At 45.4% G+C, this 15,517-nt stretch overlaps 1 protein-coding gene across 4 annotated transcripts in view; it reads left to right on the plus strand.

The window, feature by feature from the left end:
* Positions 1 to 15,517, plus strand: part of WWP1 (WW domain containing E3 ubiquitin protein ligase 1) — a 78,669-nt gene that overhangs the window by 23,477 nt on the left and 39,675 nt on the right. For 3 of the 4 annotated variants that reach the window (XM_084864298.1, XM_084864297.1, XM_084864299.1), the window contains exons 3-5: positions 7,206 to 7,296; positions 11,506 to 11,644; positions 12,506 to 12,630. In XM_084864298.1, coding sequence (XP_084720424.1) covers positions 7,227 to 7,296; positions 11,506 to 11,644; positions 12,506 to 12,630 — 334 coding nt within the window. In that variant the 5' untranslated portion in view covers positions 7,206 to 7,226. Of the gene's footprint in view, positions 1 to 7,205; positions 7,297 to 8,161; positions 9,779 to 11,505; positions 11,645 to 12,505; positions 12,631 to 15,517 lie in introns of those variants that run through there. The other variant, XM_084864300.1, reaches the window with a different exon arrangement.

The following is a 15,517-nucleotide window of genomic DNA, read 5'->3' on the forward strand; positions in this document are numbered from 1 at the left end:
CGAGAGCTGTCCCTGCTGGCCTCCATCCCCCCGAGGTGCTGACCGCCCTCACCTGCGCCGTCCGCGCCTTGTGTCATTCCCCAGGTGTTTAAGTTGGTAATCGGAGCATTCCGGTTTATACGTGATATCGGGAAGTGAGCACTAAAGCAAACGTTTGGGAGCTAGCCGCTCCGCTCAGAGAGCGAGGTCAGTCCCCGCACAGGTAGAGGTGCCATGGGCGCTGCTGAGCCGGTGACCGCCAGCCTGTCTCCCAGCCCCCGAAGTAACTGCTGCTCTGGACTGTTCTCTGAAATCTCATCTTTAGGTAATAGTGTCACCACAAATGTGTTTCTTTGTTTCGAGTTTTATAATTTTTGTTTATGGGCTTTTTAAAACTTGCACAAATGGTATTATATTTTATTATTGGGGGGGGCAGTGAAATTTACAAATGTTTATGCGAATTTAAAAAAACACATTCAAACACCATAAAAGAATACATAGAAGAATCTCTTCCCCTCCTGCTGGTCTTCCCGGTCAGCTTGGCGGGCTCTACACCGATAGCCCTGACCTTGAAGGCTGCATTTCTCAGGAGTCGCTGGCTCAGGTGCAGGTTTGGAGTCCTGATCCTTTGCAGTGTTTCCTTTCAGACACTCCTTACCCCTCTGGGACCTGCTGGAGTCCCACTTTGGGGACACGCCCCACCTGCTTGATTTTCATCTTCCTAGGTCGGTCCTTCCTGAGATGGCTGAGCCAGAGCCCTTCCAGCACTTCCGATCTCTGCTCTGGCCCAGGCGGCATGGCCCCCCCTTTCTGTGCCCCCCCCCCCCGCCCCCTTGCTGGACGGCCAGCCTCACCAGGAGCAGACATCAGGTCTTGGAGGCTCAGGGTGGAGAGGCCCGTCTTCCGCTTTCCTGGGGATTCGCCTTCCAGGGACAGCCTGCGTTGCCGAGGCTGGCGTGCTGGTTTCCGTTCATCCAGCCGAGGCTGATTCCCCCTGGGCCTCTGCGCTGCTCTTACCAGTACACTTCCCGTCCTCCCAGCAGGTCTGCAGACTGCCCTCCACGGAGAGGGCCAGACCGAGGCACCAGAGGGGCAGTCCTCTTCCAGGATTGCTGAGGCTTTGCTTAAACTCGGGGTGTGGGGGCCTGTCTTCAGTCTGCGAGCATCTGAGAGTAGTCGTCTTTGGACGTCCCCCCTGTCGTGCTGGTCTCTCTGCCATCGGCTTTCTCTGTCGTCGCCCCCCTGGTTCCACTGCCACGTGTGTCCTGGCATTGCCTCTGCCGCAGCCTCTGCAACCTCACCTACTCATCAGCCTCGTACAGAATACCCTGTGGTGTGGCTCAGTGGTTGAGCAAGGACCCTGGAACCAGGAGGTCGCCAGTTCAATTCCTGGTCAGGGCACATGCCCGGGTTGTGGGCTCCATCCCCAGGGCGTGCAGGAGGCAGCTGATCCGCCTGCCTGTGATCGGAATCCTGGTTTCTTTCTCGCTGTTTTTACTCCATCGGCCACGTCCGCGTGATTCTGTGACCTGGAGACTCGCGTGAGGCTCAGGGCGCCGAGTGGGGTCCAGGTTCTCACAGTCGGCGCCTTCGGAGCCTTCCGGATCTCCGGAGCAGCAGCCGCCGACCCGAGGCCCGGGAGGTCCGAAAGGTTGGCGACGCTGCTCGTAGCACTCCTCGCTGGCAAATGCGCCAGGCTGATAGCTCGTCCTGCAAACAGCGCCTCAGGGGCAGGCAGTGCCCCGTTGCAGGTGGGGTTCCCAGAAGAGTCACGTTGGGGCAGTTTGGAAAGTTGGCTCTGGTCAGTACTGGTTCCCAGCAGCCTGCGGAGCGGTGGGCTGTGGCGTGAGCTGCCTCATGCTGCTCCCCCTCGTTCTGTGCCTGGCTGGGCCATGACGCTTCCTTTCCTCACAAGGGACGTGGGCCCAGCCCGTGGGGAAGACGGCGTCTGGCGTCTGTTGGAGGGGGCGGGGTGGAGCGCAGAGTGGCTGTTCCTAAGCCTGCAGATGTGGAGTCTTGTCTGCTTCCTCACTTGGACCTGTATCGTTTCCTTTGTTCTCCGTCATAATGCTGTGTGCTGTTGTAACTAACCCGTTGTTGTTTTTTCTGTTTATATCTTCCTGGTTTGTCCCTTTCATATTTTTACTTTCGTTCTATCAACATCTTTATTTTGTACAAGTCTCCTATCTCCCGAATTAGTCCATAAGCCTGGTTCTGGTGGCTCTATGTTTGGACTCTTTGTGCTTTCTGATAGTCCTGTTTGTTTATGCCTGCTTTTTTCAGCCTATTTTTGATGGATCGGGTTTGTTTCTTGTTTTACTCTCTCCTTGCTACTTACTTAAAGGGTTCCCCCTCTTATTGCTGTCTTTGTGCTTGCGCTTGGCATCTGTGGGAACGCTGCCCAGTGTCCAGTTAGACAGACTGCCCATCCGCTGAGCAGTGCCCGGTCCACACCCAGCTCCGCCTCGCCCTGGCCTCTGGGTGCTCCTTTCCTTTGTTCCACATTTTGATGGTGTAAACACGTTGTTTACATTGTAATAAGATTACAGTTGCTTGATTCCCACAGTGTTTGTTTAGATTTTCTTTTGTGCTACCAGTTTCTTCACTGGTCTGTCCCTGCTGTATGTCAGATCCTCTCCTGGAGAAGTTGTACTCTTGGATGGCCGTCTGAGATGGTCTTGAGGAAAGAGAGGTCTTCACTTTTGGCCTCCCTGGCAGAGTCTGAGGAGTGTGGTGGTGCAGCTTCGCCTCAGTCCCGCCAGTGCATGTCCTGCTCCCCCTGCTGTCCTGCGAGACAGTGTCGCATCACTCCTCATTGCTGTTGCAGAGTTTCTGTTCTGCTGTCTTGCAGTTTCAGTGCTGTGTCCCAGGTGTGGGTTTCTTTGTTTCTCTAGCCTCTTAAAAAAAAAAAAAATGTTGTTATTGATTTTTTCAAAGAGGGAGGAGGAAGAGGGCAAGATATAGAAACATTGATCGGCCACCTCCTAAATGCCACCTACCTGGGGATCAAGCCCACAACCTGAGCATCTGGAAATTGAACCAACAACCTGTTGATTTATGGGTTGACTCTCAATCCATTGAGCCACACTAGTTGGGCTCCAGCCTCTTTTATATGTTGTGCTTCTTAGAATTGTGCATAAATGTCCGTCATTAGTTCTGGAAAATTATATCATTTCTGTAAATCTGAAACTATTCTAAAATCAAATAGCTCTGGCTGGTGGGCTCAATGGTTAGAACGTCGGCCCTCAAACCAAAGTTCAATTCCTGACCAAGCTTCACAAGTTTCATTGCAAGTTTGATTCTTGACCCCAGTTGGGGCACATGCGGAAAGCAACCAATCGATGTATCTCTCTCACATCCATGTTTCTCTCCCCCACCCTTCCACTCTCTCTAAAAATCAATGGAAAAAAATATTCTCTGGTGAGGATTAACAAAAATAATAATATAAATAAATAAATAAATAACAAGTAAATTCTATCTGCAGGCCCAGAGCTCTGTCTCCCATCCCAGTGCTCCTGTCGGCGTGCACATGCAGGCCACCGCTCTTTTTCACATAATGCAATGCCATATTCATACTCTTTTTGCTTGACCATGTTTTAGTTGCTCTTTCATTGCTAAAACTAATTTTTAAAAGTTTATGTTTGGTAATCGTAATACTTAACATCCTTACAGGGTTGGAAACTGTTATTTTTTGTTTGTTTGTTTCTGCTGACTCACTTATGGTGGCTTGTTTCCTTCAAGCTTTGATTTTCTAAATTATTCTAATATATAAAAACCCAGGATCCATAACATCCAGAACAACCAAAGGCTCGACCCATTGGAAGTCAGTCCTGCAGTCAGTGCTGGGTTGCCATGGCGACCCAGCACTGCCTGCCAAGGGGGATGCAGACAGACCTGGAGAGAGAGGCCGGGTCTGATCCTCAGCCTCTGTGGCAGCTATTTATCAGCCATTGCCTCTCTCTTTCTTTCTGGGCTTCGCCAGCAGCCATGCCTCTATTTCTCTCCAAGCCTCCACAGGGGCTGTTGATCAGCTCTGCCTCTCTGATCAGGCCTTGAGATAGGCCCAGAGATGCTGACTGGCATAGAAACTGACCAATCAGAACCAAATCTGGGTGAACTGTGAGGAGCCAATGGCTGCCTAGGAGGCGGAGCTTTTGACACTGACTGGCATGGAAACCGACCAATTAGAACCAAATTGGACCGAAGGGCAGGATAGTTGGGGTTGAGGTCAGGCCTGCAGGGGAAGGCAGTTAGGGGTGATCAGCAGGCAGAGGCAGTTAGGGGTGATCAGGCAGGCAAGGGAGAGCAGTTAGGGGCGAGATCAGGCCATCAGGGGAGGGCAGTTGGGGCTCTATCAGGCCAGCAGGAGAGGGCAGTTAGGGGCGATCAGGCAGGCAGGCAGAGGCAGTTAAGGGTGATCAGACAGGCAGGCAGAGAGGTTAGGGGCAATCAGGCAAAGGTAGTTTAGGGCAGATCAGGCAGGCAGGCAGGTGAGTGGTTAGGAGCCAGCAGTCCCAGATTGTGAGACGGATGTCCGATTGCTGGTTTAGGCCCACAGGGATCGGGCCAAAATCAGCAGTTGGACATCCCCCAAGCGGTCCCCAATTGGAGAGGGTGCAGGCTGGGCTGAGGGAACCCTCCCCCCAATGCACGAATTTTGTGCACAAATTTTGTGCATTGGACCACTAGTCTGTATATTTAAAAGCCTAAGTGACCGAACGACTGTTTGGTCACTATGATGTGCACTGATGACCAGAGGGCAGATGCTCAACACAGGAGCTGCCCCCGGTAGTCTGTGCTCCCCCAGGGGGGGCGCCACTCAGCTTGACGGGCACCAGATGTCAAGCTCACAGCTGGTGAGTGCAGCTGCAGAGGTGCAAGGCTCTCCCGCCTCCATGGGAGCAGCACAGCACCCAGCCCAGTCTCAGGCCCCTCCCCAGCTGCCTACCGCTTCGCCCTCTACTACATCCCTCTGGAGATGTCTGACTGCCATTTCAGTCCAATCCCCACAGGCCTGCAGGGCTTGGGCCGAAACTGGCAGTCTGACATTCCCTGAGGGGTCTGGATTGCAAGAGGGTGCAGGCGAGGCTGAGGGACCCCACAGGTGCATGAATCCATGCACCAGGCCTCCAGTTGGCTCATAATTGGTTTTCTTTATTGCGGGCAATACCAGTGGCTTACTGGGGTGCCTTCCTACAAGCATGTGCCTGAGCCTCTGCTGCATGTGGAGTTCCAGCTGGCCTGGCCGGCTTCCTGGGCTCAGGCCTCACCCCGCAGCATGCCCAGGGCTCTGTCTCCCATCCCAGTGCTCCTGTCGGCGTGCACATGCAGGCCACCGCTCTGATTTAAACTTTTTTTTTTTTCTCACTGCTCACCATTTCCTGTGGCGTTTTGTTTTGTTTTATTGTATACTGTTATATGGGTAAGAACAGGCTTGATAATTTCTTGAGAACATGGTAATCTTTGAAAAGTGCATTGGTTTTAATTTATCAATTTTTAATTGATTGCATTAAAGCAGAAAGACCTTTCAAAATACCTATCCACCAGACTGCTGGAAGTGGAGACCCTTCGCTGTCCATTCTCTCCTCAGGTTCATGGCTTCCCCTGGTGTTCCCCCGGGAATGTGCAGGTGCTGCACCTGCAGGAGGTGTCACCTGAGCCCACTGGCTCAGCTGCAGGAGTGGACTGAGAGGTTCCAGAACTGGGACGCTGTTAATTAAATCAGTTTCTCAAATAGTGAGCAGCTGTTTCTCTTGTCCTTTTACACACACAAGCATGACGTGCACGCATGCAGATACGTAACACATGCAGATACATAACACATGCAACTTGGAATGAGTGAAGAGAGAATAATGATTTTAGAGTGTTGTTTCCCTGAATTTGGAGAAGGCTCTAAATGGAGTGTGGAAAAGACTACAAATAGGGAAAACAAGATAGACATTAATAGTCATTAATATTTCTCCATCGTGCCCAGGACCTTCACTTTATTTTCAGTAAAGAGTATATGAAAGGTTAGCCTTTAAATATCTGTCCTGCACTATGCATATAAGCTGATAAGCTCTTTGGTTTATCTCTTCTCATCCCCCCAACCCCACCTCAAGGTGTGTCAGTCTGTTCCTGGCCCCCGTGTTTCGGGTCTTATTTTGCTGGTCACTTCATTGTGTTCATTAGATTTCACAGATAAGTGAGATCCTGTGATATTTGTCTTTCTCAGATTGTCTTATTTCACTTGGCATGTTTTCCAGGCCCATCCATGTTAGTGAAGACACGGGTGTGGGGGGCATCAAGGAGCTGGGAGGAGGGGATTAGAGCGGTGGGGCAAATGGGAGACATCTGTAATACTATCAACAATAAAAAATATATTAATGACCAAAAAAAATGTGTTAAAAAAATAACTGTCACGCAGAAGAAAGATGAAGTAGCTCTGCTTTGTATTTATTTAAAAGATAAAAATGGGGGTGGAGAAGTGAAGTAGGACTTGCAAAACAGAATCTACAAAAAGAAACAATGCAAGACCTGGCCAGCGTGGCTCAGGTTGACGTCGTCCTGTGCACCCAAGATCATCAGTTCGATTCTGCTCAGAACACATGCTCAGGTTCTGGTTCCATCCCAGGTCGGTGCATGCGGGAGGCAAATGACGTTTCTCTCTCCCTCTCCCTTCCGCTCTCAAATCAATAAAAACATTTTTTTTAAAAAAGAAAGAAAGATGCAAGATTGACTGGGGACATGACTATTAGTGCAGCACATAGACCTGAACTCGACCCCATGTGTGAGAATGACAACAAATGGCATTGCTGGGATGGTTGATGCAATAGAGTATATATTAGGTAATACTAGTTACACTCCTGAACTTATCATTGTCTATCATTATTTGAGAGAATATTTTTATTAGGAAATGCACACAGTTTTAAAGGGTATGGAGCAAACTACTGAGGTGATTCAGGAATACATACATGAATAAATAGAATATGTCATAAATGGACAAATGAACATGTGACCCTGGATCCTCTCTCACAGTGACTCAGATATAGTTCATTGGCCATACTCGCCTGTAATACTTACAGTACTAAGTCTCAGTTCTAAACAGTGGGCAGCTGACTGTATCAGCATGGGATGGGTTGATAGTATTGTATCAGGTGTGTTTTCTTAATTGATTTGACTAATTTTAATCATATTGAAAATTACGATTTCTTGTTTAACACATGAATAAATCGAATTTTTTATAGGTTTAAGCTGAATTTTGGGACATGGCCACTGCTTCCCCAAGGTCTGACACTACTAATAACCACAATGGAAGGTTACAGTTACAGGTAACTGGTAAGTTACTTTCATAATAGTGTAAAATAATGGTCCCAGGTAAATCTTTCTTTTTATCTGAATTCAGCAAATGTATTCCATAAGAATCTTTTCTTTAGATTCATGCTATAGTATATTTGTTGCAACAGGCCTCCGTGGTAGACACCCTCTAACGGTGTTTTATTTGTTCAGTAAGTATCTATGGAACCTGTGCTGGATGTGGAGAAGATATGTCCTCTTTGGTAGGAGAATTTGGGTACTGGAACTAGCATCATTGAGTTGGCCGTTAAATGATTATTTGGATAGAGAAGGAAGCTGAAGGCCTTCATCATCCATTCAGTCATTGGGCAAATATTTGTTCAGTAGAGTTACATGTGTGGAAATGCAAGCCCTAGTTCTTCAGGAATCTGTGGGGGACAGTTACCATGCAGAGTGATGGTTACCTGGATGCAGTGATGACCTGAAAGAAGGAGTCTGAGGTCTGCGTGGGATTGCAGGGGCCTATGGACATACAGAATGTGAAGAGAATGACACTTGAATTTCTGCAGGAGTAATCAGAGTTCATCTCCAGTTAGGTTGGCAGGAGAGAGCATTAGAGGGAACAGCATTTGCAAGAGCATGGAAGAGCTTTGGTTAGGGGGCTTCACATAATTCATTTCTGCTAGTTGGAATGCATGATCCAAGGAAGAATGGTCCTTAAGCCAGCAGTTTTACTTCTAGAAGTTTATTTTGTAGACATTGATATTGCTTACATAATTATAAACACTAGTTTATAATTTAGAAAGTATTATATAATTTTCATAATTATAATGTATAATTTACATAATTAAGTATGTTTATATTTAATTATATAAATAATATAAATTTCTGCAAGGTAATTTCTTATGAGTAATGTATTTATAGTTTGTAATATATATGTTATATATAAATATGTGTATGTATAGAGTTTTTAGCATATGTTATGTTAATATGTATATAAATTATTTATAAATACACTATTCCACTCAGTGGAATTCTAGGTAGACAATAAAATGAAAGAAATGAGTATGTGTACCAGTAGGAGCCATTTTCTCGGAGAATATTGTTAATTGAAAGAGCAGGGCATGTAATAGTGTGTGACGAGCTACCACATGGATGTAAAACAGGTGGGGGGAGGGGGTGTGCAGCTCTGTCCTCAGCCATTAGAAGATTTGCCTCAGGAGGGTCTGAGTCAGGCAGGGTAAGAGGAGATATCCTGTGGTTCCCATGGCACTCATTACTGTGAGGTTAGTAGTTTATATTTTAAAATGAACAGGTTCTTGTCTTATAGAGCCAAGCACAAATCCTGAGTTTGTGCTGATATCATGGCAGCAGAAAACAACCAATCAGAACAGAAAAAAATAAGAATCCAAGAAAATGAGGATAGTTCAAGGAGCCTGTGGGACAACATTAGGCACAACAATGTGGTGTTCCAGTACAGAAGGAGAAAAGAGAGAGCAATGACTTAAGAACTTATTTGAAGAAATAATGACTGGAAAACTCTATGACCTGGTAAAAGAAAAAGAAAGCGCAGAGACTCCTAAACAGGATGAATCCAAAGAGACCTAGATACGTCATGATAAAATGCCAAAGGTTAAAGACAAAGAAAGAATCTTAAAAGCAGCAAGAAAAAAAGCAGTTCGTTACCTAAGAAAGGAGCTCCCATAAGACTTAGCTGATTACTCACCAGAACCTTGCAGGCCAGAAGAGAGTAGCAAGATATATTCAACTGATGAATACCTAGCCAGGACCTATAACCAAGACTACTCTACCTAGCAAGGCTGTCATTTACAATTGGACAGATACATAGCTTCCCAGACAAGAAAAGCTAGAGGAGTTCACCACCACCAAACAAGTATTACAAAAATTGTTAGTCTTGAAAAAGAATGAGGGGTGAAGGAAGGGGAAGAAGAAGGATAAAAAATGTGAATAATAAAATGGAAATGCTACAAACCTATCAACAATTACTTTAGATGTAAATAGAATGAGTGCCCCAGTCAAAAAGACATACAGCAGCTGACGGGATAAGAAAACAAGACCCTTTTCTATGCTGCCTACAAGAGACCCACTTCAGATCCAAAGATATACACAGGCTGAAAGGAAAGAGATGGAAAAAGATATTTCATATAAATGGAACAAGAAAAACAAAAACAAAAAAAAACTTGTAGCAATATTTCCGTCAGACAAAATAGACTGGAAAACAAAGACTACGAGACAAGGAAGCACCCAGTAATTCCATTTCTTGGTATTTACCCGGGGAAACCCAAAACACTAATTCAAAATACCTACGCACCCCTATGTTCATTGCAGCATTTACAACAGCCACGTGAGTGCCCATCAGTAGGTGAATGGATATGGAAGAGGTGCTACATATATACAACAGACTATGACTCGGCCATAAAGAAAGAATGAAATTTTGCATCTGTAGTAGCATGGATGGATCTAGAGGATATTATGCTGAGTGAAATGGGTCAGACACAGAAAGGTAAAAGCTATGTAATTTCACTTATTTATGGAATCTAAAAAGCAAAATAAAGGAACAAACTCAGACACAGGTAATATTTTGATGGTTGCCAGAATTCAGGCTCATTGGGGACTGAATGAAAAGGGGGAAGGAATTAAGATGTGCAAATTGCCAGTTATAAAAAGTCATGGGGATGTAAAATATAGGAAATATGTCAATAATATTGTAATAAGTATGTATGGTGTCAGATCGGGTGATCACTTCGTAAATTATATAAATGTATAATCACTATGTTGTACACCTGAAACTAATATATTTTGTGTCATCTGTAACTGAAAATAAATTATTAAACTGGAAATAGGAAAGTAAGTTACTATAGTTGGCCCTTGAACAATTTGAGGGTTAGGAGCGCCAATCTCCTGAGTAGCTAAAAATCCAAGTATAACTGGGTGTGTTTTATATATATATATATATATATATATATATATATATATATATATATATATATATGTGTGTGTGTGTGTGTGTGTGTGTGTGTGTGTATATATATATATATAGAGAGAGAGAGAGAGAGACATCAATTTGTTGTTTTACTTATTTGTGTGTAATTGGTTCATTCTTTTTTTAAATATATTTTTATTGCTCTCAGAGAGGAAGGGAGAGAAAGATAGAAACATCAATGATGAAAGAGAATCATTGATTGGATGCCTCCTGCACACCACCTACTGGGGATCATGCCCACAACCCAGGCATGTTGTCCTTGATCAGAATCGAACCCGGGACCCTTCAGTCCACAGACCAATGCTCTATTCACTGAGCCAAACTGGCTAGGGCCTTTGGTTGATTCTTGTATGTTCCTTGACTGGGGCTCAAACCCACAACCTTGCTGTATTGGGACAATGCTCTAAGTCAGAGTTGAGGAACCTTTTTTCTGCCAAGGTCTATTTGGATATTTATAACATAATTCTCGGGCCATACAAAAGTATCAATTTAAAAATTAGCCTGCTATATTTGGTCAAACACTTAATTTACTCGCCCCTAATGCCTTGGCAGGGCCAGATCAAATAACTTTTTAAAAATATGTTTTTGTTGATTTTATAGAAAGGGGAAGAGCGACATAGATAGAAACATGGATGAGGGAGAGACATTGATTGGCTGCCTCCTGCACGCCCCCTGACTGGGGATTGAACCCGAAACCCAGGCACGTATCCTGACTGGGAATCAAACTAGTGACCTCTTGGTTCATGGGTTGATGCTCAATTCTGAGCCACACCAGCCAGGTCTATGTATAACTGTTGACTCCCTAAAATCTTAACTATTAATAGCCAACTGTAGACTTAAAGGTTAACACATACTTTGTATGTTATTTGTATATATACTGTATTCTCACAATAAAGTAAGCTAGAAAAAAGACAAGAAAAGCATAAGGAAGAGAAAATACATATACAATACTGTATATACTTATTGAAAACATACTGTAGGTGGTTGCACAACCACCATTGAATTAAATAGTTGAAGTGAGTATTTAACTATATGGGCATGTGAAATATATTTCAATAATGTCAAAATTCAAATGGTTCTCATGTATTACCATATTCTTGTAGGTTTTTTGTTTGTTTGTTTTTTCATCCTGTCAATGAAAAGAGTTTGAGTTGCACAAGCAGCACCATTTCATTTTTATTGATTTGTTAGTATAAATACTGCTTTCTGGCTAAATATATTCACCGTGATTATCATGTTTCTGTTAGTTTCTAGTGCCAAACTAAAAAGAAAAAAGAACTGGTTTGGAACAGCAATCTATACAGAAGTAGTTGTAGATGGAGAAATTAAGAAAACAGCAAAATCTAGCAGTTCTTCTAATCCAAAGTGGGATGAGCAGCTGACCGTGTAAGTACTGCACAGAAGGGATGAGGTCTTCAGAAAGAAGTGTGCTGCTTGGAATCTTAAAAATTATTATTTTGTAGGAAAGGTTCATAGTAATGACTGTGGTGTTCCAGTACGAATAGATAATTTAAAGTGAGAAATTGTGGGTTAGTTTCTTTTTCTTTACAGAAGAGGCATAACAATCCTTGCTTTAGCTTCATAAAGTAAAGTATTTCCATGCAGCCATGTTTTCTCTTCCTGTCTTGTTAAAAAAAAAAAAAAAAAAAGCAGAAATCAATTATTCTTAAATTTGGCATTTTTAAAATGTAATGTTATAAATTTGTGTATTAGAACCGGTGCCATCAATTATCTTAAATGTTGAGAAATTTATTCAAATAGAAATATTCTGAAGCCTCAGACTCTTTTTTTTAAATATATTTTTATTGATTTCAGAGAGGAAGGGTGTGGGAAAGACAGAAACATCAATGATGAGAGAGAATTATTGATTGGTTGCCTTCTGCATGTCCCCTACTAGGGATCGAGCCTGCAACCTGGGCATGTGCCCTTGACTAGAATTGAACCTGGAACCCTTCAGTCCACAGACCGATACTGTATCCACTGAGTCAAACCAGCTGGGGCAGGCCTCACTCAGACTCTTGATGTATAGGTGGTGTTTTGGTTCGCTAAGTCCAAAAATTCTTATTTAGCTATTAAAGTGCTGATGTTCTTGAAAGTAAGTGCTGGTTTTGTAATTCAAGTAGTTTACTGTCTCATGCCATTATTGTTTTGTCAAGCTGAATCCTGGCTTTACGAAGTAACTGAGGTAAGGGATGTCATAGCCACGGGCTCGAATGATGGCATGTCCTTGCTTTGCTGGTCCCGCAGGAGTGTGAGCGCACAGAGCACACTGGAGTTCCGGGTGTGGAGCCATCACACCCTGCGGACGGATGCCCTGCTGGGAAGAGCAGCTGTGGACCTGAGGCAGGCTCTGCTGACACACAACCGGAAGTGTAAGCTTTGTTCGCACCTTTCTTCCATGAGTCTGTGCTAGATCTCTGAATGTATCTTGAAGCCCAAAAGCTAAAAGGTCGCTTGTGTTTCTGAGGGACGTCCATCATGCCTGGGAGAGGTGTCTGTGTCCCAGGAAACGCTGCCCACAGGTCACCGATGTGTGGGTGCTGGCCTGTCGGGCACCAGGGCCTGCGGGCTGTGACAGCAGCACAGCGCCCGAGCCCACGGTGCTGAGTTTTGATTGGAAGTCATAGGACATTAATAGGGCCCTAGATGGCCGGACACATTTCACACACACACTTATAACCGACTGAGTCCTGGGCTGCCTCGTCAGCCCCTTGGTTTACACGTGACAATTGAGTGAGTGAGCTCCAGTTCAATTTGGGGGGTATTGTGGGATTCATTTTTTTTTTTTTTAAACATTTTTATTTATTCTAGAGAGGGAGGGGGAGAGAGAGAAACATTGAGAGAGAATCATTGCATGGCTGCCTCCTACACGCCCCATACTGGGTATCGAGCCCACGACTGGGCATGTGCCCTCACAGGGAATTGACTTGGTTCATAGGTCGAGGCTCAACTACTGAGCTATGCTGGCCAGACAGATTTATTTTTAAAAGTCAAACTAACAAAAACTGCTTATGAACCAAATAATCCAACAAAGACATTCCTCTGTCACCACAGTCAAATGAGAATTCCCTCACTAGCTTAGGGGAACAGGTTATGAATACCAGGGAATTATGTTTTGGAGGTGTGTTATGTCCAGAAAGTGTCTGATGATCGGCACCTGCGTGAGTAGAGGGTGCAGGGCTGTGGGGCACCATCTGCTCGCACCTGCCAGAGAACAGGTGGTCAGGGTGCGGCCGGAGAGGAGGGAGCTGAGAGGAAGGAGCAGAGAACGGCCGCCCAGGAGGAGCCTGGGCCCTGTGGCTGCAGGCTTCAGCAGGGCCCTGGAAGCTGGCATGAGCGAGTGGCAGGCGGGAGATGGTCCTGGGCAGCCGGCATGGGGAAGTGGCGAGTGGGACCAGAGGAAGCACGGCGGGGCTCAGGTGTCCTAGAGTAATTTTAGGGACAGAGGGACACAGTGTGTCCTCGTGGGGAATATCGTGAGAGCGATTGGAGGTGACATCTATAAAACTGTAAATCACAAACATAATCTGGTGAGTAAGCAGCTTGAAGGCCTCTCTATTCATCTGGGTTTTCACTGCTTTCCACTGTTCTCAGCCAAAGGTCAGAGTTCAGTAACGTCTCACATGCAGCCTTGCTGTAGTGAAGCATGGAGCAGCACTGTACATGTAAGCACACACAAGCTCACTCACATGCCCTTGTCCCCAGCAGCTCCCCTGAGCCGCCAGGAGCCTGTTTCTTACACATCTGAGTTCCTTCCTGTGCTCGCAGTGGTTCGAGGCACTGAATCTCTGATCGTGGATGAGTGTGGTGTTCCACTTACTCAGCAGCACCGCCTCCTCTAGAGTCTAGACACTGAAGCGGCCATGGGGCGGACTCGGTATTTTTGTCTAAATGCTATTGGAATGTAACTTGTCTAAGCTACCCTTATCTTTCAACATACATGCATTTAAACATGCCCTAAAGCCTTTTTGGAATAGGGTGTAATAAACAATTCCTAAATAAAAACATCAAGTGTAGTAACCCTCTCTAACTGAAGAGACTCCGACTGTCCTGGAGTAGGATGTCATGTTTTCTATAGATCATGGTCCACCTCTCTCTCATCCTAACTGTTTTTTGTGTGTGTTGTATGGAGCTAAGATGACTCTGCTTATCTCATTCTTTCATTAGCAGCGAGGCTCTCTGTTAGCTCTTTGCCTTTCATTGGACAGATGTTTATATTAGAATCACCTAAATAAGGATGAACTACAAAGACTCTCCGAGACTCAGGCAGGGGGAGCAGCAGAGGGACCGCGTGATAACAGGTTGCACTTCCCGTTGCCCCGTCCTGAGCAGAGCCCACACTCTGGTCTCTGCTGGGGAGGGGGGGGGGGGGGGGGATGGGATGGCCACGCTGGTCTGCTGGGGGAGTCTGTCCTTCTCTCCTGGCTTCAGAGTGCAGAATCCGCCTCGCTCGCTCGCTTGCTCGCTCGCTCCCTCACGGGGCTCTCCGGAAGCGGCTGCTGAGCCCATGGTCCTGGCTGTGCTGCGCAGGGGCGGCACCAGGCACGGCCACAGTGAGCACTGCGAGGGGTGCAGCCAGCAGCCGGCTCTGCGTTTCACTTCCTTTAGTTCATGTAGGTGTCTGCGGCCCGCCCCGCTCCTGCCTGCCCTGGGGCCTGTTTTTATTATGTGTGTTTCAAAACCAGAGTTCGTTCCTGTTTTGTTTGCTTTATTTTATATGTTTCTTTTGTAGAGTTTTAATTTTTTTAGTTGGTATCAGATTGGCTTTCTTGTAAGGGTTGATTCTGGAAGCTTCTCAATTCATTTTCTTAAGTGCTCATCTGAAATCTGTGTTTTGCTTTAGGAAAATTCCAAATGTAGATGCTTCTAAGTCCCTCTCCACTGGGATCCCTGCCATCGGCTGCACCCAGTCCTATGAGCTCAGCCGCGGTCCTTGTTCCTGGGCATCTTTTTGCTTCTGCCGCGTGGCCTCCCTTCTGTCGGTGACTCCTGCTTTGCTGCCTCCAGGGTTGTTTTTAAGGTGTGATGTTTACCGATATGTTTCTAGCTTTCCTCATAGCATATGTTAATCAATGCATCTTATTGCCTTTACTTAAGATCTTAAAAATTTTCCATGCAACTTAAGGATTTATTCTTTTGACCTCTGCAAACTTTCAAATGAGACCTGAGTTGCTCTTTATTTCTCCATTTGCTAACAGCTTATCCTCCAGTTGTTTGTGATTTTTTAAAAATAAAACTGCCTGTGTTCTTTTGATATTC

This window comes from Pipistrellus hanaki, assembly GCF_964339955.1.
Source record: "Pipistrellus hanaki genome assembly, chromosome: 17".
Taxonomy (NCBI): domain Eukaryota; kingdom Metazoa; phylum Chordata; class Mammalia; order Chiroptera; family Vespertilionidae; genus Pipistrellus; species Pipistrellus hanaki.